Source organism: Canis lupus, chromosome 5 (genome assembly GCF_011100685.1).
Source record: "Canis lupus familiaris isolate Mischka breed German Shepherd chromosome 5, alternate assembly UU_Cfam_GSD_1.0, whole genome shotgun sequence".
Taxonomy (NCBI): Eukaryota; Metazoa; Chordata; class Mammalia; order Carnivora; family Canidae; genus Canis; species Canis lupus.
The window spans coordinates 18,193,498-18,216,694 of NC_049226.1; the positions used below are offsets into that span (position 1 = coordinate 18,193,498).

At 43.7% G+C, this 23,197-nt stretch overlaps 1 protein-coding gene across 17 annotated transcripts in view; it reads left to right on the top strand.

Moving 5' to 3' along the window:
• The window catches only part of CADM1 (cell adhesion molecule 1), a 325,552-nt gene that overhangs the window by 296,641 nt on the left and 5,714 nt on the right, over positions 1-23,197 (top strand). For 7 of the 17 annotated variants that reach the window (XM_038536071.1, XM_038536078.1, XM_038536065.1 and 4 more), the window contains 2 exons: positions 4,986-5,018; positions 12,175-12,228. The exons of 4 other annotated variants lie outside the window; for them this stretch is intronic. In XM_038536071.1, coding sequence (XP_038391999.1) covers positions 4,986-5,018; positions 12,175-12,228 — 87 coding nt within the window. Of the gene's footprint in view, positions 1-4,985; positions 5,019-7,284; positions 7,386-12,174; positions 12,229-23,197 lie in introns of those variants that run through there. 6 more of the 17 variants (XM_038536073.1, XM_038536080.1, XM_038536066.1 and 3 more) reach the window with 2 other exon arrangements.

Consider the following 23,197-nt stretch of genomic DNA (forward strand, 5'->3'; position numbering starts at 1 on the left):
CTTTGTTTAAAAATCATCCAAGAGATAAAGATTTTACCTGTTTCCATAGTAAGGATTTGTCCACAGTGCAGAAAACTAGTGTCATCTATATGGGTTTCCTGAGCTCAGAAAGTGACCATCTTGATGGTGGGAAAGGTCAGACTTGGAAGGACCTGGCCCTCCAGCATCTACCCAGAGATGACTAGAAGCTTCTACTTCTAGAGCCCCGTCCCTCCCCACCTTCACCCTCACTGCAATGCCCTCACCTGTGCCTTCCCAGGTGAGAGCATTGCCTCCCCCTCTGCCCCTCCTTCCACACAGCCTTCACCCACCCCAGGGGAGAAAAGTCCTATCCCCTGTGAGAGGAAAGGAAAAGACAAGGGTACAGGTTCCTGTTATTTTCAGAACATCTGGTTTGCAAATGAAAAGATCTCAGGGGCCCAGCAGCCCTAGTGAACAATTCTGAAGAAGCTTTTAACTAACAAAAACTTGAAATTGCTTAACAAAAAACCAAGCCACTCTCCATCCTGCTGTTCTGTGGTGCCCCATCTCTTCCTGGGAAGGGGAGGGGAAGAGGGACTTGAAGAAATGAAGAGACCTTGATCATGACTCTTATTTTGGGCCTCTTAGCCTCTGTTCTATTCTTGTCCGCTGTCTCCAGTCCCTGAGAAATGGGAGTTTAATTAAAGCAAGACATAGTTGGAAAGAAAATGAACCGGGAACCCAGTAGAAAATAATTTTCAAAGTTTAATTTGCCAGCACGTATTTTTTGCTTTCAATAGATTTTAAATAAGTCAGAAATAAATAAAGAAAAGAATAAAAAAAACTATATTTAATATATATTGGCCGGCAGAACACAACTTGGAAAATAAAATTGTCAGGGGAATTCCTTGCCTGCCCTAGTGTCTAGATTTAAAGCAGCTCTGTAACACAAACTGAAGGGGAATTCAATTAAGAAAACCCATTGGCTCCTTATTGACTTTAGTTAAGAAAATAAACTCGGGGAAAGTGTATTAAAATATGTCTGGACTGCTTAGTATGCTTTCATTTAAGCTTATGACAATCAAAATGGGAGAATTTAAATTCTTTACAATTAAGCTCTGCTTTTGAGCAGATTGGGTTCTCTGGGTTATTACACTGTGCATTTCTTAATGTACACCCTGCTCGCACACACCCCAAAATGCAGTCTTGCAGTGAATCTGCATTGGAAAGCAGGAGCACCACAGAGCAATTGGAAAAGAAAAAAGTATTTAAGGTTGTGAATTTAATTTTATTCTAGGATTTTCATTTTCATTTATGGCGCCCGTTGTGTTTGAGACCACGGACTAATTTATGGATTAGTTTTAAACCTCCAGTCTGTCACACTCAATGAACAATTCTAAGTTGGAGAGAATCCATATGAAAGGATTAGAATGTGCCACAGTGGAGCTTACACATGACTGTTTCAACTAAATATTGCCCAGCTGCCTCTCGTGCAGCAAATTTTTTTATTTTAGTTTAGTTTTAGTTCAGTTTTTTGGTTTCTTGGTTAAATGGCTACTGTCTCTAATCTCCCACACTGTCAGAGCCTTTGCATTTTCTAAATATCTTATACTGCCACGTGAAATATAGGTGACGTTTAATTTATTCAAGATACGATGCCATAAACTGTTTGTATGGCTGGGAGACTGAGAAGTCAATATTTAGTGAAATGGGCATCTTTCAAATAGTGCAGGGCCTGCCCTTGGATACCTTGTTTGATTATACTCATAAAACAGCTAGAGAGTGACCATTAAGGCCGTACACATTTACTGGGTTTGCAAGAACGTGGGATTGGTTTTTTTGTTGTTGATGTTGACCACATGAAATAAATGTACTATAAATTTGCCCTCGTTGTAATTAAAACTAAAATAGAGACAATAGCTCAGCAAGGCCTTTTTAATTCCATAAGCCTTCGACCGCCATAAGCCCAACTCAACTCTTTGAGAAGTCTTTTACTCAGAGGCCTAGCCCAGGTGACTTTCTAAAGGCAGCAGGAAAATGAAGTTGAAAAAGGTTTTTGTTAGGACAATTAGGCACCTTCGTTTTTCAAGCTAATGACAGCGTTTCTAACCTACTTTGGAAATCTGCTCTTTGCATTTTGCCTATACCCTTCAAATGTTATCAAACAACAGAGTGACCCCACAAGTTGATTCACAGGGGTGGGCCGGTACATGTCACCAGTCTTCTGATTAAGACACCCCTAATAAATCCTACTTCACAGAGCGGCACTCACTTCAGAGCCAGGGTGTCTGTGGTTTCTGCATGAAGTCATAATGCAATTATGAGGGAGAATTAGATTCTGTTACAGTGCTCTCCTGCAGGGAGCACAAAGTCACTTCTAAAGAATTTTTTTTTTTAATTCTTTACTTGAAATAGCCTCTGTTCAGATAACACACCAGATGCTCTTAGGGAAATAGAATCAGCGCCTCCCCTGACACACCCTCAAACCTCCTTCGAACTCTGTGTGTCTGCTACATTCTCCTGCTCCATTGCTGATCATGGCTTTGCCATTTCCAGCCGCAGTGACTGTGTGGTTTGACTTGAACATGTGTTTGCTTTTAGCTGTTCTAGAAGATGTCCCCCACCCCACCCCCTTCCACTCCTCAGCATCCCTTTCTCCTCCCCTTTTGGGTACAATTGATGGATTTCCCATCCCCAGAATGGGGAAGCAAGCTGCACTGTGGACTTTGCTCGCTCATTTTCTAGGGCCCACGTGGAAGCTGACGACGCCTAGGGTCACTTAGTTTGGTTTCCTGATAAAACAGACAGTGCTGTGATACAGGAAGACAGTAAATCAAGGAATCATCGGTTCATGCTATGATAGATTTTTGAGGGCTCTACCGTTTAGGATTTACTCCACCTCCTTTCTTTCATTTTATGCTAATTATTTACCTGCTAAAATTAAAGCTTATGAGAAGCGCTACTATTAAAATAACAAGCCAAAGTGTTTACTGCTTTTTTTCTCCTTTTGGAAAGGAGCCAGTGCCTATCCATAAAATGTATTAACATGCATATAAATGCTTCTGTACAAATGTGCATTTGATCCTGCCCCTTAAATTGAAAGCACCTCAAACTAACACTTGACTTGGATGTTTCAAGTAAGGAGATGTGTCAACTGTGTCATGACAATCTGGTGTAGAGATGTTTCAACTGTACAATTTTTGGTATTGTTTTTTACTGCTATTTTATGCATACAGACTTGACTTGTAAGTAAGTATTGTGTTCTTATGCGGTGTATTTTATGTTTTTCTTTCCTTCATCTATTCTTAAGAAACTCAGCTATAAGTGACATTAAAGCTGCAGTGGCTTCTCAGACTGCTGGTTAATTCTGGCTCCTTAAAAGGGCTGCATTTTTTTTTTTTTTGATGGTTATAGGGTCCTGAGGAAAGCATGCCAACTGAAGGGGAACACCAGTGTGAATTCATGTGTCCTAATTTATAAATCAGAAGCAGCAGGCTCATTTGACCAAAAAAAAAAAAAAATTTTGTTTTATTTTTTATTTTTTTTGCATTCCATTGCATTTAAACATTGCCTGTGTCGAGTCCAGAAGAGTCTTTTGAAGTCTCTAGAACTTATGAAAATAATTACCAGCTGTGGTAAGGGAGGGATTGTGGGAGGACAGGTAACTACTTTCAGTTTTAACCAAAGATGCCACCCCAGCTACAGATGACGAGCTCCTGTGCCACATCACCATCCCTTCCTGGCCATAAGGGAAGTGTGGAAGGGGACATACTGGAAACATATAGATCTGAACACTAAAGCGGGGCCAGATGGGTTGACTTTGGAATGAAGTTGGCCACCGGAGTGGTATTTAAAAAAAAAAAAAAAAAATACAACTCAAAAAAAGAATGTCATCGTGCATTTTGTTAGATATTTATCCCACTTTCCCTCTAGCCAAAAAGCAAAGGAAAATTTCTTGAGCCCCTTGAGCAATTTCCTGTGAAGAGGAGCCAGGACAGCAGGCCTGGTTTGAAGCCTAGCAGAAGGAAGAGAAAACTTGAACAGCATCCGGAATGGAAGAAGAGAGAGAAAGACCACATTTTCTTCCACAGCAAGTGCATCTGGCAGGGAGAAAGGGAATGCGCCATCTCCTGCTGCAGCCATGGAAGCAGGGCTCCTGGCAGCTCCCCGCAGCCAGCGTGGTGCTGCACTGGGAGCAGAGGAACGGCCGGATACTCTAAGCTGTGGAAGGTCACAGGATGGGAAGTGGCGTTTGGCAAGTTGTGTGGACTTGAGTGTGTCCGTGCTGGTCTTCTGCTCTTAGGTTTGTAACAACACAGTTAGAGCCGCAAAGCGAAGAAGGGATTCACGGTGGTGGAGGGGGGACTGGGGGCAGGGGGTGTGTGTCTGGAAGCCTTTAATATGTTCGTTCCCATGGCCTCCCCGTTAATGGAACTTTCCAGCCGAACTCTGCTGAAATAATAACATGGGATGGAAAATTTGAGCTCATATGTTCATCTGCAGGCATCTGAGCGTAAGCCGTAAACGGATCCTAAAAGTGCGATTGATTCAGTGATGCCTGATTGGCAGTCATGAGGCCCGAGTGCCCGCCGTGGGCTGGCTTCAGACAAAGGCAATGTTTGAATGTATGAATCCCTTGTTTAGGCAGCCTGCCGCCTGAGCTTTTCTGCCATGGGCCTGAGCCCCAATGCGTTCAGAGCCACCGAGTTTGCACTGGTGTTTCTCCTCACTTTGCATGTTCCCCTGACTATTGACTAGCAAGTAGATGTGTCCTGGCAAGACCCCCAGAACCAAAGAATTGACTGTTTTCCTCACTGGCTCGCAGCTTTGAGCTGAAGGCATGTCTTAAAACAGTGCAACTCACTTCAAATGCTTTTTGCTTTTCATTTATTATTGCTTGTCACGCGATGTTCTTTGAAAGCTTGCTCATATATTATCTGTTCCATTTTTTTCCATTTTCCCTTTTTTTGCATGCCGTTCCTCCTGTCTCCTCCCTTCCTCCAATCCTCTGTTCCCGTCTGTAGACACGGCCGCGACGACAGAGCCAGCAGTTCACGGTTGGTATCACATTACTGTTTATCTACTTTCTCAGCGCTGCTGAGAGGCAAGGCAAGCCTGGGAAAAAGAGAAATGCAGTCTTCAAGGGAAATCGTGTTCAAGTAGACTGATCTCATACATATACTGTAATTCTTAAGGCTTGGAAGGATGTCGAGTCTTGTCATTTCTGTTGTGAGTTCAGTAGTCGGTGGTTGTGGTCTGGGGCGAGGCCCACGCTTCCCAGGCAGGCGTACAGGAGGGTCCGGCTGCACCTGGCCCTCGTGGACACAGCCCCCACCCCCCCGGACACCGAAACACGAGGGACTTCACAAACGACTGTTTGCCTAAAAATCATAGCCTCTGGATCAAAGGCCCAGTTGCTTTCTTTGTTGATAGGCTAGAATCCCAGATGCATTTGGAAGAGGGATCATGCGTGCCCCTTCATAGTTGAGGCTGTGAAGCACAGTGATGGGCAGATGCGTAGTCCTGTTTAAATTCACAAGCTGGTGAGGAGAGAGGTCATCGCTCTTCTCTTAATTATGTTCCCAATCATATCTACCTCTGCAAACCCGTGCCAGTTAACTCTTAATCTCTGTGTGTGCGTGCAGGCTTATGCTGGCATCGGGCGGGAAACCTCTCCAAACCAGGAATGACACCATATGTAAATTTTAACAGCATTAAGTGGCACTTAAAAAATCATTCGTGTGCGAGTACCTGATAGGCAAAATACTAAAAAAAAAAAAGGTGGTCATGGCTGTAACCAAAAGGTGATTAAAAAAGAAAAACAAAACGGCCATCCTTTTCTCAATTTCATCTCTGGCTTACTAGGTTGGAATAAGCCTAATAACTTTTCTGTGTCTCTCCAATCAGAAAATTAGAATCATGTTTCATCTGTATATGACTTTATTCCCTAACTCTTAACCCTGGTGATACTGTGCTTGGAGAAAGATAACGTTAGTTAAAAATTGGGCTGAATTTTAATCATTGAGTTCAAGGGAATTTTTCAGTAAAGGGCCTATTGACATTACTTCGCATGTTGTGCAAGGTTGGAATCCATCATTTAGGTGACCAGGGGTGAGCAGCCAACCCTTCACTGGTCATGCATCTTTTAGCAAAACCTCTCTTCCTGGCACAGACTGACTTCCTTAAAACAGACCTACATTTGAGGACCTGTCAGTCAGAAATCTCTCAGTGAAGCCTGTCCTGTGCGAGCTGTCCCTAAAGGTCAGGCCCTGATGCTTGGCACATCACCCCCCTACTTGGACTTTCCAGTGAGGAATTCCAAGAAAGCGAAATGAACTTAGGTATGGAGCCGTATATCCCTCCCCACATCCCTCAAACCTCACCTGGCCTTTTCCTGTCACCACCACAGAGGGAAAAGGGAAAGGGCCAGATACACCAGCAATCATGAGAAATCAATTAGTTATAAAACCTCCACTTTCTCAGGTAATGCCCCATAGTGCTTGCTACAGCTCGGCACTGCACTCCATTAAGCTTAGTTATTTGTAGGTTTCATCATTAATTGAGCACTTCCTGACTTTTATCGATTAGTCTCAGAGCTTTAAGGCTATTTTAATGTCATTCAAGAGATTTTGTTCTATTCTTTTTAAGATGCTTTAAGTTCTGAGCTTCCTATAATTGACTCCAGGGTCAAATGTAACCATAAGATTCCTGAATTCTGTGAGATCTTTGAAGAAATATTGATCCTCTATCTCCTAAGACTCCAGAGTTCTATTTGTTAGGTCCCTTCGATAAAATCCATGTACTTATGTGACTCTAATTGATGTAGGTCTTGGAGTCGGGTGAAGTATCCCAAGTAGGAAATATGTTCCCTGACCTGAAAAATGAGAAGTTGACTTAGGGGCCCGTCATGGTCTAGGATCGGGTCTTTCTGTCTGAAAAGAGAAAGGGACAGTGATCTCTCTTTTGTGGAATAACAAAGAGACACTTGGAGTAAGACTTTATAGTTTTCCTGTGTCAGGAAAAAGAGAAGCAACCACTCACTGCCTTAGTTCGAGAGCAGTGTTCAAGCCAGCGATACACCACTAGGATGTCATTCAATGACTGGAAGTACATGAGAAATGGCCCAGAGCCGAGAAATGTTGGGGAGGGGGGAAAAAAAGAATGCTACACACACACATACACACACACACCCACGCTATTCCTTAACAGCAGGAGGAGAGAAGTGGCGACCCAAGTTGCCCCCCTCCCATATAATACATTTATAAACACGTTCTCCTAACTTGGCTCATATTCTCATAGCATCCTCACCACCTTCTTGAACAGCATACTCTTCAGCCTACAGCCAAAAGCTTTCATGTCAACATTCCTTGACGGAGGGAAAACAGTCTTCAGATCAGTCATCAGGGTAGAAAAGGGGATAGAATATGGTGGAAACTGGAAAGCAGAGGTCCCAATTTCCAGAGAGAAGAAGATCTGGAACTGATTGTCTTCAAGTGAATTATGGCTAAAACCAGCTTCTTCAGTGCAACAACCTTTGACTCAGATTCCCTTGAGAACAACCTTGAGACGTTCATGATAGAGATCTGGGCCTAGAAAAATGGCGTGGTCTGAGAACTTGGCAACTCAAATGACAAGACATAGTAGGTCAGCCTCTCGTGGCTACCTTATTGGTCTTAAAAGTTTTCATACTGGAGTTCCTTCTACAGTTCTCTTTTCTTTTATAAAGACGGAAAAAAATTATAAAAAGCTTTCCCTTTGAAGACTCATTAAAATACTTTATTCAAGCTTGTGTTGCTAGAGTACGTATGAAGTTATACCAGTTGTTGATGTATGTTGACCATTTGTTCTTACCAATATCTGGTTGGAATAAGCATGTATTGGAAGGTTAGAAGTGCATGGGCATGATTCAAAATCAAATGGATTTTCTCCAAAAAAGAAACCAAACAACAATCAGTCACAATGTGTTTTTAAGCATCTAATTGAGGGTAAACGTAAAAGCGAGGGTAAGAATGGGATTTTTAGATTAGGGTGACCGAAGGGATTTCCTTTAAATGAGGATCTTGAGCACTTGTGTTTTTGGAGCTCATCCTTAAGGCCTGGACCGAAAGAATCCTGTGCTATGTGTGCATGTTGAGCGATGCAAAACACTCTGCCACACCTGGTACCACGTGGTCTGAAATTGATGGCAGAGATGCATGAGTGACTCAAAGCACGGGTGGTGTAGTCACTACTATGATTATTGATGTGTGGGTGCGTGTGATGGTTTTTGTTTGTTCAAATGTGGGCGCTTCTCTGTGTCTTGTGCCCTGTGTGTACCCTCTCCCTTCCCCCACCCACCTCCCCTGTGTGAGGTTTTGGGTGACCGCATGCCCATGGTCTGGAATAGTGCTTGTGCTTTTGCTGCACTGCAGACAGCTGGCTTCCTCTGGGTTGGAGATTCTCTCCCTATCCCCTCTCTTTCTCCCTCTCTTCCTCCGTCTCCCGTTTTATGATTTCCTAGTCAACCTATCCTTTTGCTTTCCACCTCTTGATCTATCAGAGGCTGATGATCTATCTCATGAATTTACATATCCCAAATGAGTTTTTTGATAGTTTTTAATTCAGTATGTAATTATGGTAAGACTCAAACTGGGAACACCCCCCCCCCCCGAAATAATTTTTCACTTCAGTTTTGGTTGCAAAAAGCGTTGGCCTGTGCTAGATACACGTTCACACCCTAGTCCGCTGCCCTTAGGTGACCACCCCCTGAGGCTCCCTTTCCGGATTTATTTTATAAGTTGCACAACCCTTGATAGAATCCTAAAAGCACATGAAATTCTTGACTTTCTGTTCAATTGTGGGGTACTTCCGAAGCCCATCCGAAAGACCAAGAGCCAGCAGTGCGCATTATTACAACCTCTATGTCCACCATCTATGTATGTACCTCTCTGCACATCTCTCTGTATGAGTACACAACAGTGGCATTCAAAGGCTGTCATTCAGTCGAGGGGCTCTGCAGACATCGTATGTTCTACTCCAGAACAAAGCTAAAGAGGTTTACTGATGGCTGCAGGACCTGAAGATTGTGTTTCAGCCTTGATATGCCGTTTGGAAACAATGTGCTACTGTTTAACGGCGTGAACCAAATTTCTGCTAATGGGAAGAAGGGACAAACTCTCCACAAAAGCTGACAAAGCAGGAAGAACAGGATGACTGAGCTTTAGATTAAAACAACCGGGGGCGTCTGAACTCTTATGGCTGGTGATGGAAGTAACAGTTTCCATAATATTGCCAAGTGATCAGATGTATGCCGCTTAGGTAAGAAAGAGACCATCGCCTACTTTTTCATACTGGGAATGGTACTGGAGCCAGGGGGCTACATTTTTGGTTCCTTGAGGTTTTCTTTGATTGTTCTTTTATGACATTTTCTGAAAAAAAAAAAAAAGAAAAAGAAAAAGAAAATGAAACCCTGATGAACTGAACCCACAAACATTGAAATTTTGTTTGACCTTGACTTTATTTAACTACCTCTAGGATTTCTTGCTATTTCTAATGTTTGAGGTTTTCCTTAACCTGGTTTAAGATTGCCACATCACAGCACTTTTAGAAGCCAGCGATGTCTGTTGGAAAAGAGGAGTAACAACAGCAGAGGCACTGAGGAGGCCCAGGGTATGTGCCGCACATCCTAGACCGCCAGCAAGCAAAACACACGTCTCCACAGAAGAGACCATTATTGTGCATCCATGAAATTACCATGCTCAGAATTATTTGCTTAAAAAAAAAAAAACACAAATCCCATATGGACCAATAGTTAAACTTTTCACTTGTTTAACAAAGTTTAACGACATTTATTGGATACATCTTGATTAGAAGTGACAAGAAAGGGCTTTGACAAATGATACGGAAGTTTAAAGAGAAAAACCAAAATGGGATTTCCCTCCGTATTGTTAAATTGTGAAGTTTCCTTTTAAAGAACATTGCCTCATAAAATGCATCTTTGTTTCTTTGAGAAATTAAGAGGTGTATAATTTTTAACATAAAAGAGGACTACCTAAGTCAAAGCAATTTTAGGAGGTAAATTTTGCTTGTCCTCACAAGTACACTCAGTGCTTCAGTACACTCTTCCAATTATATTTATTCAAAAATTATCCAACTATGGCCGAGCACTGCAGATTCATAAAATACAACAGTAGTGCAAAAACAAATTTAACGCCACTAATCTAAATGGCTTCCCACTTTCAGATGTAATCTGAGCGGTGGATTCCAGATGATTTGGTATATTTTAAAATTTATGCCATTAAAAATGACAGTTTCATCTTTAATGAGGTGTATATCAACTGTCTGTTGCTTTTTAATGGGAAACTTTGCATATCAATGATATTTCATAAACATATTTGTCTTTATTTTTTAAAATTAGCTTTCTAATGCCCTCCCTAAGGAAGCAGGCATTCAGCAGTAAAGCTGCCTACTTTGAAACATCCTTGTTTAATATGGTTCAGTGGGTGCCAAGCACGTATGTAGAATGCTTTGATATTCATTGGGCCACGTAGAAGTGAGGGATTAGCCTTCTGAGAACTGCAAATTCATAATTAACTACAGAGAAGTACTTTATGTTGCCCATTTATAACAATTATTCAAATAATTGTATTCATCAGTCTTTATACAAAGGATAAAGCCAATTAGAAATAGGAACACTTTCAGCCAATCAGATTTCAGAACAAACAGATAGCATCCCTACTCAGTTGCCTCTGTAATTGATTGCATTACTCACTGCTTTCCCTTTTGTTGCCTAAATCCATAGTTTGGGAACATCCATGGACTCAAACCCTCCCATTTCTAATTGACACCTGCCCTTGAATATTGGCACCCAAGGTTCGTAATGGAAATTCTTCTTCAAGAGCTGATACGATAGCTTCCTTTCACAGCACCAGCCTAGCTATCAATATTCACTTGACTTCTTTATAAAACAGTTTACAAAATCCAAGCTTTTACTGACCATTTCTACAAGATTGTTTCTGTTACTTTGGGTTTTTTTTTTTTTTTTTTTTTTTAATAGTGTGATCAGTTTGACAGTGCTTGTTTCCAGAGCATTTGTTTCATGCTCTGGTTGGTGGTTCACTGAGCATTACTCCCACATCATTCACTCAGCAAGTGCTTGCTGAGAGTCTACTCTATGCTTGGCTGTAAGAGAAGGGAAGGATGAAAAATAAAGACTCGCCCCTCTCCCCAAATCCTTGCAGTTTTATAGACCCACAAATATTCTTTCAAAATTGCAGATCCCATTAGAGAAGCATTAGCAAATTGTGCAAAGTAGAGGAGGACCCAGAGCCATCAGACAGTACTTTGAGCAGAACATCAAGGAACAGGTGGAGGCCTGCTTGGTCATATCACATTTTGTGGTGGTTAATAATGTGTTAAAGGGGCAGCCTACAGGCAGAGCTTGAGGTCCCCTAGCCAAGCCTCCCATCATTTATCTACATCCTTCTAACCCTCCTCTAATTCAAATCAGAGCTGGCTGAGAGCCATCCCAGCCAGCCATCATTGGTGGTGGCTTGGTATAGGTAGGCCTTGTTAGCTCCCACCAGATTATCTCCTGACCTAACTGCTTTCTCAGCTTGGAGGGTTTTATTTTTCAGGAATACCACTGATTTTTTTAAAATTCTCCTTTTTAAAAAGTCATTTTGCGAATCAGATTTTCTGATGAAGACATAACCTGCAATCTGTAGTTAGCAGATGCTGTACCGTTTTGAAATAAGTGATCCAAGATCATCATAAATTGATAATGAAATGTATTTGTCAGTATTGGCAAAGGATTTCAATTTAGATAAAATATGAAATAAAACTTACATACATCAGTATGTTACATCTCAATGTATTTGTATTTAAGAGCTATGTCAGAACATCTACAGCTAACAATCAGGCTTTATTTTTCTTTTCTTTTTGCATGCTGTTATGAATGAGTGATTTTAAACATTCACCTTCATGTTTCATGTGCTTTGAAAGTGGAGACTGAGGAATCTTTCTGCCTTGATTGTGTACCAATAACAAAATGAAATGATTGGAGAAATGTACTTATGGATTAATGCATTCAAGCTCTCCAAAAAAGAGAGAGATAGCAAGAGATTTGGCTCATGTTTTTTTTTTTTTTTTTAAGAAATTCATCCTCAGTTCTTAAGTGTTTTGTTTATGTCCCTTGAGGAATGAAAAGAAAAACGATTTGTTTTTACTTGTAAGGCCTTACTCAGTTGCCCAATTCCGCAGAAGAACTGGACAGTGAGGACCTCTCAGGTAAGGGCTAGTCATTAGGTAAGGCACTGCAGTGTCCAATCTGTGGGTGCTCTGTCCACTTCTACAAAATGGCCAGTTGGTTTCTCGAATACTTAATTAGCAATTGTGGATTTTGAGACTAAAGGAAAACAAATTTTTATTTCCACTTTCTTCCTCCTCATCCCCTTCTTTTCCCTATGCTAGTGGCATGTATATTTCAGATTGGGACTGATGCTCTTAATACAAGGGAGGCCAAGTCCTCTTTGGATGGTATGAAAGCCACTCTGTGTCAGTGGCTTGAAATAATTTTTATGTTCTGGATGTAAAAATGGTTCAAGAGGAACTTTTTGCATTACAAAGCAGTTTAAGGATGTTGGATTATGAGAGAAGATCTTTATTTTTAAAAAGAAACAAAATTCCTATTGACCATCTACTTTTGTAGAATAGACTGGAAAAGCCACATCATAGTTATCTTAGAAGCATGGGGTGGGGAGGGACAGGGAGGAAGGGGGGGCAATTGTTTTGTCACACACCATGATGTAAACTAATTATCCACCTCAGACCTTTTTCACAGCACACTGAGCTCTTGCAAAAGTAGGTTTCATGCTTGATTCCAGGATTTAGGTGTTACTAATCCAGAATAAGAAGCATATCCTAAAAAGAAGGGAGGGGGAGGAGATTCAAAATGGTCAAAGCTAAACAATTATATGAGCTACCATGATATTGTGGGACTTCACTGCCATCCAGCTACAGCTTCTTAAACATTTTAACCAGTTAATGTTTAATAAATCAGTAAGGAAACTCCCTTCCTCATCATTGTAGTGGAGACGCCATGGCATAGGACTGTAGATCCTTGCTCCAGCCTTTGGAAGGAGAAGTTTCATATTGCCTCTTCTTGAGGAGATTTCACTTCAGCTCCCTTGAACAGTTGATGTGAGGTGGTGGTCCTTGACCACGGGTTTCACCCAGGGAGGAAAATGAGAGCCACCTAGTATTTTAAAGTGCAGATTTACCACCTCCTATGTGCTTTTGTCAAACTTAAGAAACAGGGAGGATGCCTTTATTTTTCTATGTAGCATGTCCCAGTTTGAGCTTAGCTGTTGGATTTTTCCACCAAGTGGAAGCTCTAAAGGGCCATATTGGGTTTGTCACTGCTGTATGCCTGTCGTGTAGAAGGCACTCGATTGATACTTGTTGGATGAGTAAATTCCAAATCCCAGTGAATTCAGATAAATAACTAGAAGATTAGAAAGACAGCCAACCCATCAAGGGAGTGTTTGATTTGTGCCTCTTACTGATGGTGTATTTAGAGAAATTGCAAAAACATTAGGCCGATTTTCATTTAAAGTAAGAGATAAGTCCTTCTCCTTGCATAGAATGTAATGCTGGTTGTAAGCAATCTGCTCTCAGTTCAGGGCCTGACCCTAAAAAAAACAGCTCTGACACAGAGGTCCTGGCAAGTGGAATTTCTCAAGGATCCTACTAGAGGACCGAGTCTTCATTGGCCTGATCCCTCTTGGCATAAGTAGTCAGATGAGGATCAGTGAGATATGCAGAAATAATTTTTCTCCTCTTTAGGAAAATGGGACTAAATCAGCCATCCACCCCTTCCCCAAGCATCATCAATTAAGGAAATACTCTGGGTCTCTCAGCTCTGCACCAAGTCAGATGCGATCTTGCTGCAGTTCCATCTATCACCTCTGAGTCAGGAGCAATAAACCAACAACTGTTTGTGTTCCTAATAATTCGGTTAAATTAATAATTATGTTGTTCCCCTACCCCAACCCCTCCAGGAACGCTGCAGTCCCGTGTTGCTCAGAAGCCATAAGTCATGTAGAACACTGATGATCTATCAGGCCAGGCTTGGGCTGCCTTTGCATCTGGTTTGATGAACTAATCAAAAACTGATTAGCACCTTTGTTCAAAGGGGATGCTGATTAATCAATTACTATTGATTGTGAGCTTGGCTTCCCTCGGCAGCAAAGAGACATCTGAGAGGAAAAAAAAAAAACAACCAATAAAAATTGAGCAGCTGTCATAGTGTTTAAATTTATTAAAACAAAATACATTATTTTTTATGAAGCTGTCTCGAAATGGGTCACTGAAGGGGAGCATATTGATTGAGAAAGGATGAACTTCTCAAATTTCTGTAGCCTAGAGACTGAATTCAATTATAATACAAGACAAACAGGTTAACACCCGTCTTAAACAGTCCATCAATAAATTAGAGTAGGTGTTGCACATTTAATGCTAAACTGTGGTAATGAATAATATTACCATCCATTCCCTGGTCCGTAGAATTTCATCCTTTCCTTATTATGGTTAAATGCTAGATCCTGCATTTCCTTAGAAATAATGGTGGTCTGTCTTCTGCCCACCTCCCCCATTCACCACTGCTACCTTGGCTAATGACAATTTCATAAGCAACATATGGTGCTGCATCCCTACCCAGCAAAGCAAGTTGCCCAGCTGATCCTTCTCTTTAATCTGCATTAAAAAATTATGCTCGTGTGTAGTTCAGTGATTTAATTATTGGCAGGCCTGGGGAGCTTACCGGGTTCTACTTTGAACCCTTTCATTCACTTTTTGGGTGTTAACTTTATTGACGATGGACCCACAAGAGTTTTGAATTGTTTTATCAATTACATCTGCTGCTTCCTGGTGACAGCTGGTGGTTATTGCCACCCATGTGGAATAAAATAGCTTTAAGCATATTTATCCTTCTATTTTATTTTAAAACTTTTAAAAAATGTCCGCACCGCACTGCCTCCCTCCTTTCAGCAAGGGCCTTTGGGGACTATTTAGCAGAGTGCCTTGGCAAATATACAGTGTGCCAGAGAATGGCCCTCTGGCACTATCAAAGCAGTCTATCAGTCTTCTACTTTAGAAGCAGAGGCACCGACGAGAAATTCCAAAGCTGTCATGCTTCCCCATAACATGTTTTCAACTCTGGCCCTGCAAATGAGAAAGTGATCTAGAAAAAAAATCCCACGTCTCCTTCACAATCCATAGAAAAGTATGGGTGGAGCGCAAACTCTAAATGGCTCTGATAATCCTTGCCAGCCATGATGGAAGACTCTAGGTGAGCCAACTAGAGTCCCCTAAATGAATTCTGAAGGAAACATGGGCTCAGAATAGTGTAAATGTAGATAACAGAAGCACATAAAGGCATTTGAATCCAGATTATCAGTTCTGGGAGGGGCTAAATAACCAGCTGGTCATGGTATGCATCAGTCCTCCAAGTCGGCTGAACTTGCTTGAAGTGTATGTGGGAAAACACAATAGATAGAACATGAGGGGGGAGGGGAGTCTCTTTGCCCCCGCCTAAAGTGTGGTCCAGATTTGGCAAACAGGCTCTTGCACTTCTGTGGCAGACTAGCAATAATGATGATAAAGAAAAAACAGCCGGGCTGTGTAGACAAATTCAAGATACAGCTCATAAATCTAAAGTCTAGTAGTATTAGCTTGTATTTGTACAGTTCTTTCCAGCTTACAAAACTCTTCCACAGATTAGCTCATTTGCTCTTTGCTGAGCACAACCATTTGAACTCCTGTGTGTGCTAGGTCCAGGGCTGGCCGCCAGGCATGCAGTGCTGAACAAGACCAACCAGGAGCCACTGTGGAGTTGATGCCGCAGGCCCTAGCTCTTACAGCTACTTTCTAGCGGGGCAGCCAGGCTCATGACACAAGATAATGGCAGACAGTGGCAAATGCCGTGGGAAAAAAAGTGGGAAAGGTGAACATGAGTGACCAGCCAGGAAGAGGTGGAGGCCAGTTGAGAACAAAAGCTCACCACAGAAGGCCACTGGGACAGGGAGAGTGAGCCAGCCCTGGGAGGATTTTCATGAGCATCCTAGCAGGTTCATTAAGGAAGGGTTGTTAGCCTCGTTTTACACGCGAGGAAGCTGGGGCTCCCAAGGTTGAATGATCCACTCAGGAGGCAGAGGCGGAATTTGAACAAACGGGTCTTCAGGCCTCTGCAGAAAATGGGACTTTAGTTTTAGAGTAGTTCTACTTTCGCCTTGAACCCCACAGGCTCTCTGCTCTGGCGTCTTCTTGGAAATCCTTTTCCTCTTGGACTCCTTTCAATTCAGTGTGTGCGTCCAGGGAATGAGGAGGGAAAAGTCAGGGTCTCTGGAGCCCATCAGGAGTAGAACCACATGCTGGCTGACCTGGAAAGATCTCTTCTAGCATCAAATCAAACTTTTTCCTTCAAAGGAAACTTTAACCTCAGATGATTTCGGTGCCATTGTCCCATTGTCCGAAATGATGGGGTCAGTTTCCCACTGAGATGGTCCTATAGGCCGTGGTTAAACTAGAGTTCCCTATTTTAAAATTCCGTTTAATACAAGGCAGTAGACTGAAAGAATGGTATCGGGTCCATGGCAGCTTGTCCATGGCTTTCCCCCGATGTGAGTTTGAAGGTCATTGGAGTGCTGATCTTCCCATAATCCAACATGCTGCTGTTTCCTTCATGGGGAGGAAGGAGGCCATCAAATAGGAACGTTTCCTCCAAACTAGAAAGTTGCCAGGCTACAACACAAAATGTGAATTACAGTTCTACAGGTTGGACACTGCGTTGGGGTGACTTCACCATATTCATTAATCCATCCTCCTCACACCCCCAAATGCCTGAGGTCCACAGAAGCATCTTTCTCCAGAGAGATTCTAGTGGGAAATGTATGTTTGGAAATACTTTACGATTTTATCCTCTTTATCAGCTGTGTGCTCTTTTAAGGAAAGAGGTTCCATCCTCCATGCCTTCCTGTTGCCTAAAATGGAAAAGGCACTCACACTTTTAAGTCTTTATTATGAGATGAGTGGGCTCATAGTGTGCCTCCTGGTCTCTGGGGACACTAAATATTTGGGAGTATACCCTCCTATTAAGGCAATTCTGCTGTTGGGTAAAATAACTAAATCAAGTTACCTGAGATGGGAGAAAAATCAACATAAAAATATTTGTTCTCATATTTAGCTAACAATAAGTACTTAAGATCCTCATACTCAAATGGTATACCTGGAATCACAACCTGGCCCAAGTGGCCGTCAGCCTTGACCACACAGGGCAGCTAGGCCATCAATCACACTGGGTGCCATTCTGCAAAAATGGAAGAGGGCTTGGTGACTTCAACTCTGCAAGTGTTTATGGGGCAGCTCGCCATCTGAGAATGGTGCTGAGTGTACATACAGCCCTTACCACCAAAGAGCTGATAAGTATTTGCCTTGAGTCTGTAATATTAAAGAACTGGGACAAAGCCCTCCTTGGGCTTTAATATTGCAGATTTCGATTTGACAGACACTTACCGAGTACCTCTGATATGCCGAGCTCCGGCCCCGAGAGGCACTCTCCTATTCAGCAACACGCTGGCCTCTCAGAAACAACCCTGTGAGATGTACGCTTGTGCTCAGTGACTCAGAGTGGCTGATGCACCTGCCTGCAATCACAGAAAAAAGTAACAAAGCCCCGCTTCCGCCCCAGATCCAACAGCAGGTCCAGAGCACACTCGTTGTGGGCCCTGCGGGAGATGAGATCCTACGTCTCCTGCCTCTCCTGTTTGGGCTTATTTCTGGAGGATAATCTAGGTGACAGCCTACAAGAGCCCGAGTCCCTATCACGGAGTAGTGACAGTGTACAGCCAAAACCTGTGTGCAGTCCTTCTCATTTAAATGAATGCATACTGGGTTCTGGGCGGCAGGAGGATGCTGAGTGCGGTTTTCCTTTAAGTAAGGCTTAACTTAGTACCTTTGAAATGTGAGAATAGCTGCGGTTACAAGGCTAGAATTAAATGCAGCTGAAGGGTAGTACCAGCTGCCTGGGATGCTCCCTGGATCTTCCTGATTTTCTTGCCTTACATTTATTCCTTCCCTTCCACTTTCTAAGAAGACAGAAAAGAAAGGTTATGTTACATAGAGGCTAGCGTGCTCCAATATATATTAACATCTTAATGGGAAAGCTGCGCATGTACTGTATACATTTACTACTCTCTGACAAGAGAGAATTAAATGTCAGAAGGATTTGTAGCATCTATAATTGAATTGGTGCTGAGAAAAGCAAATCTTAAGGAAGAATAACATATTAGGATTAGCAAATAATGTGGCATTTTGTCAGCGCATGCCATTCAGTGTGTTCCCCTTCAAGGTAATAAAGTCGTGCTCTTTAAAATGCACACTTATTTTTGTTGCCATGAAGGGAGCACCAGTAGGTGATGGGAATGAGCAGTTACGTTTGTCAGATGGTGCCAGGTCTCTTGGTTTGTCGTGTTTCATTTTTTGTCTTTGAGGTCACATTCTGGTTTTGCCTCAGATTTGGAAAGTCCACCATCAGGCTTTTTCTTTCTTCCTAGCAAGAAGTAGCAAGTGACATCACAGTCATTAAGCGTCCTCTAAGATAGACTAATCTCTATGGTCCTCGGAGGCTGCAGGTAGCATTTTGATTATAAGCACGGGATTCTGAGACTTTTTCGTTAAACTGACTTGTCCAGCAAGACCTCAGCCCAGGAAGAAGGCTCAAACCAAACCCAAGCGACAGAATTGTTGCAAAAAGTCAAGAATCGGAACTCTTTGCCGGTTGTTCATTAGGTACAGAAATGGCAGACAATTAAACCTATGAATTGTCCAATACAGAGAAGCAGACTGGTATCATTAGAACCTCCCCCATGTTTTAAATATTAATTTCTTAAGGTGAGGCCTAAGGGAGTCTGTAACCTACGGGGAGAATGAACAGATCTATTTAAGAGGAGTTTCCCCTCTCCCCAAGGCCAGGCAGCCTGAGCCAGGGATGTTCTGAGATGTGAAGGTAACCCACCCTGGGGCGGTTGCCACACCCTCTGCCGAATGTTTTAACTGTATGTTATGTGTTAACAGGGTTAAACTCCAGCTCCTCACAGGTAGGAAACTTGGTGCCCTTTTGGCAAAAAGACCAGCCTGGGCTGCAAGGTGGGCAGGCCACGGTTGCCATGAGCATCCTGCTCAGGGACGTCCTCTGCCAGAGGCCCTGTTTGCCAGAAGCTTGTCTGGGATATACCGACCACTCCCTGACTACCCGTGAACCCCTCTGCCTTTGGCAATGGGGCCTTCTAGGCTTAGCACAGATCCACGATGAAGGCCTTTGCAGGGCAGTTTCTGTTCGGTGTCCCATGCCAGGTGGCGAAGTAGCCATAGAAACTGAGATGTGTTTGGAGAGCCCTGTTTCACACAGGCAGCATGACTGCCGGCGCGCTGCATTAAGGGTGGTTCTGGCCAATAATTTGAGGAGGGAAAGCAAGTGGAGTAAAAGAGGAGTCCCCTGGCGGTGGGGGGAAGGAGACTGAAGTTCCACTAGCCATCACTTTTCTTGGCAGGCCCTGGGGAACCACTGCCTTTAGAACTTGCCCCCTTTTCTGTTGCCCGTGAGGAATGGAGTGAGCCAGGTCACCTGGCCCAAGGTAAAGAGAATCGAGCAGTTGGGGGCATCACTCTTGGGAGTTTCTTTGAAATGTTTTTGTCCTTGCGGTTTCTAAGATGCTAATGCAAGCCAGGGTGGTTGAAGCTGTGACCCAAGCAGTGGTCGCCAACTTAACATTCCACAAGCAGCTTGTAAACTCTCACCTGGAGCCAAGTTGTTTCAGCTTTTTGCCAAAAGAAAAGCCAACTCACGAATACTAAACAGCTCATGATTGATCTGTCCTTAAAGAGACTCCTGTCACACTTAGAGCCACAGACAGGGCTGCAGAAGGGGACAGTGCAGGCAGGCAGGACTGGGCCACAACCGTGAGCCCATGTGGCCTCGTCCCAGCATTGACGGAACGCGCCTGAAAACCAGGACTGTGGGACACTGGGCCTAAGTTACTCAACGTCCCACGTGCGCGATTAGGGTGACATCCGTCGCTCCACCGGAACATGCTTGGTTCAAGGCTGGAATAGCCTTGATGCCAGAAGTATACACCAAGCAGAAACCTGGCTTTTACTCTGAAGGATGACGGGGCTGAGCTTGAGCTTGGTCCCAGAAGTAGGAACCCTCTTAGTAACACCTGTTACTCTGTTTCTTAAAAGAACAAGAAAACATTAACCTTCTGAACCCAAGAGCTGGTCCCTCGCCTGAGGACCGGGTGTGTTTATAAGTGCTTTCCACGCCCGCATGCCCTTCCGGTGTAGAAACTGGGGCAGCCAAGGAGTCCGGCTCTTTGGTTTCCTTCTCTGCCTGATTCAGAAAAGGAACCAAAAATCTGGAGAGGATGTCCCCCGCCTCCCAGGAGAGTTCACAGAAGCAGAGTGAAAAGGTCTACACCCCAAGAGGTGCAGGATCCTCCTGGATCCTTGGATGATGGTGAAAGATACTTTCCCAAATGTCCCACTTCAAAGTCATTTCTCAAGCACTGGCCAGAGCTCTTGCTTTGTAGAGCGGAGCATGAAGGGCCAGGCAGCCCTTGGACTTCGTCAGAGCCGTGCTCCTCCTGGTGGCCGACACTCCTGCAGGCTCCAGTTGTCCTCTTAGGCCACTTGCCCGCTGCTTCTTTGTGCAACATGCTATTTGCTTCTCGCCTTGAGCGAGGCACCAGCCCACGGGTGCAGGGCGGGTCTGCCCTGATAGTGGGTAACCAGCTTTCACCCGACCCCCCACCACCTGGGGCCAATCAAGGGCATTCTGAACCCTACCCCCCTTCCCACCCCCCCCCCCCCCCCCCACCCCCCCCCACCCCCCCGCACATGGAAATGAGGTGGGAGTGAGCGGAGGCAGGACAAGGCGCTGCTCTTCATGGAGGACAGTGAACCCCAGGGTGGGGTGGGCGGGAAGAGGCGCTGAGCACCTCCCAAGCTGTAGTGTTCCCTGTAAATTAAACACCAGTTACCTTCTGTGTCCATCTGCGGTAATTGAAGGCAGGGAAAATGTCTCGGTGATTAACTGGTGGTAGTAAACTTTCTTATCAAGTGAGTATCAGGAGATAGCTGGAGAGATTACCTTTATAAATAGGTGTCTGTAAAATATGTATGTCCTTGAGGGCAGGGCGGATCACGAGGACCCCAGTGTTGGACGTAGGCGAAGTGCAGCACTGAGCACATATAGCCCGAAGTTCGTGGGGAGCAAAGATCACAGGAACGGGCTTGGCTAAGGAAATTAATCCCGCAGATACATGGCCTGTGGGGTTTTTGTTGATCAGAGAGCTTCTTGGCCTCTCCGGCTTGCTCTTCTCAGGCTTATAGAATGTTCCTGTGCCTTGGCAGGGAGGAGGCAGTCTCCTCACAGTGGCCACGAGGGTGCCTTCCCCTGGACGGGTTATTTAGGTGTGTGCCTGGGACCGGGATGGCTTCTGCACGTTTCTCTCGGTCTCCCCGGGATGGACCCCCCGCTTCATCTCCTGGCCCTCACGTTCCCCTCTCCTCCCTAGCTAGCATCGCTCTGATTCCCCACCCGCGCCCGAGACATGGAGAGCTAGTGGGAGCTACTAGAAAGACTCCTTATTTTTCGATAAGTCTGAGGCTCGTGGCAATCGGAGATTAGTTCATTTTCATTCCCACAAGAGCCCCTGTTTTGACAGCTCCCTAAGGAAAACAGCTTCCTGGCTTCCCCGCCGCTCTCGTCTTCCCATCAGCGGTTCGGAGTCTGTGCAGCTGGGCGAGAGTCTCCTGGGTGTGAAGCACCCTCCTCCAGCAGATACCCTGTGTCGAGGGGCACCCCCAACAAGCTCTGTTGTCTCTAGAAGAAAAGAAAAAGTTGCCATGGCAGAGATCTGCTTTGTTGGGATGACTTTCAAGACGCAGAGGCTGTTGCATCCGCAGTAGGCAACACTTTTGGCCGAGGAGGGCGATGCGTGTGCACCGCGTTTCAAGTCGAGCTTATTAGACAGGTTGCTGGAGGGGCTCGCACATCACGGAGCGGGCTAATTGGCTGCAGTGCACTCTGCCTCCAACCCATCTCCCTTCTCCAATTAAACTCCCATCATCCTGTTGTCCTGGGCGACCTGCTGCTGCCTCCGATTTGGCATTTCTGTTTGGGTTGGGATTTTTGGGGTTTTTTTTTTTTGTAGTCCTTTGAAAGGTAACTTAATGAAACACTTTAAATACTTCGTTTTTTAATTTAAACTCTTTTAATTAAAGCACTTTTCGTGGAACCCTCAGTCACGAGTTCTTTCCCCACATCCTTCAGTACTTAATCTCAGAGCAGAATTGGAAATATCGATAGAAAGTGTAAATCATGCCCTCCTGCTGAAAGCATTGTATCAGGTTTCGGCTCAAAAGAGCACCATTACCTTTAGCTGTCACGGATCTGTACACTTGATCGATAAACTTCAAATATTATTAGAGGTGGAGGCTTCAGAGATTTGCTCTGTTCTTTGGAGAGAGACAGAGATAAATCTTTCTTAAAAATTGACTTGAATTTGCACTCTCCGTCTTCCCGGTGAAATGCATTTCTCTCAGGCGTCCAGCAACTGCAAGGGGGACAGATTTATAGGCCATGTGCTTCTTGTACTGAAAGATTTAAATGGTAAATCCTTCACATATGACTTCACAAATCATGTAAAGTTAAAAGATTTTTACCGTTTCTGTTGCTGCTGTGCTTAAATTGTAAGGTACAGCTAGTAAATCATTTTAATGGAGGTGTCGTACTTGACTCAATAAAAAAAAAGACAATGGTTTAGCTTCCACTCCAAAATGTTAATGTATTAATCAACGGGAGAATAATTGTTTTTTACTACATTATAAATCTCGGGTGCCATTAGGACTTCAGCAAGGGGTGATGTAGCCACATTCCTAAATTAAAATTGTTTACACTGCCATACATCCATTCTGCATCGCCATAGCTCATTCTGGGTTCATTTTGGAGTTGTCCCTCAGCCAAACATGTCGTCCCTCAGTCGGAAGAAGACATCCCGAGGGAGTGATGCTTATAAAGGAAAATTAATTGCCTCGTGAAGTGTTAAATAAATAAAATAAAACCCGTCTGTGGCAATGGACAATTATTCCTTGCTGTCTTTTTTGAAATAGGTTTTTAGGTTTTCGATTGAGGCTTACT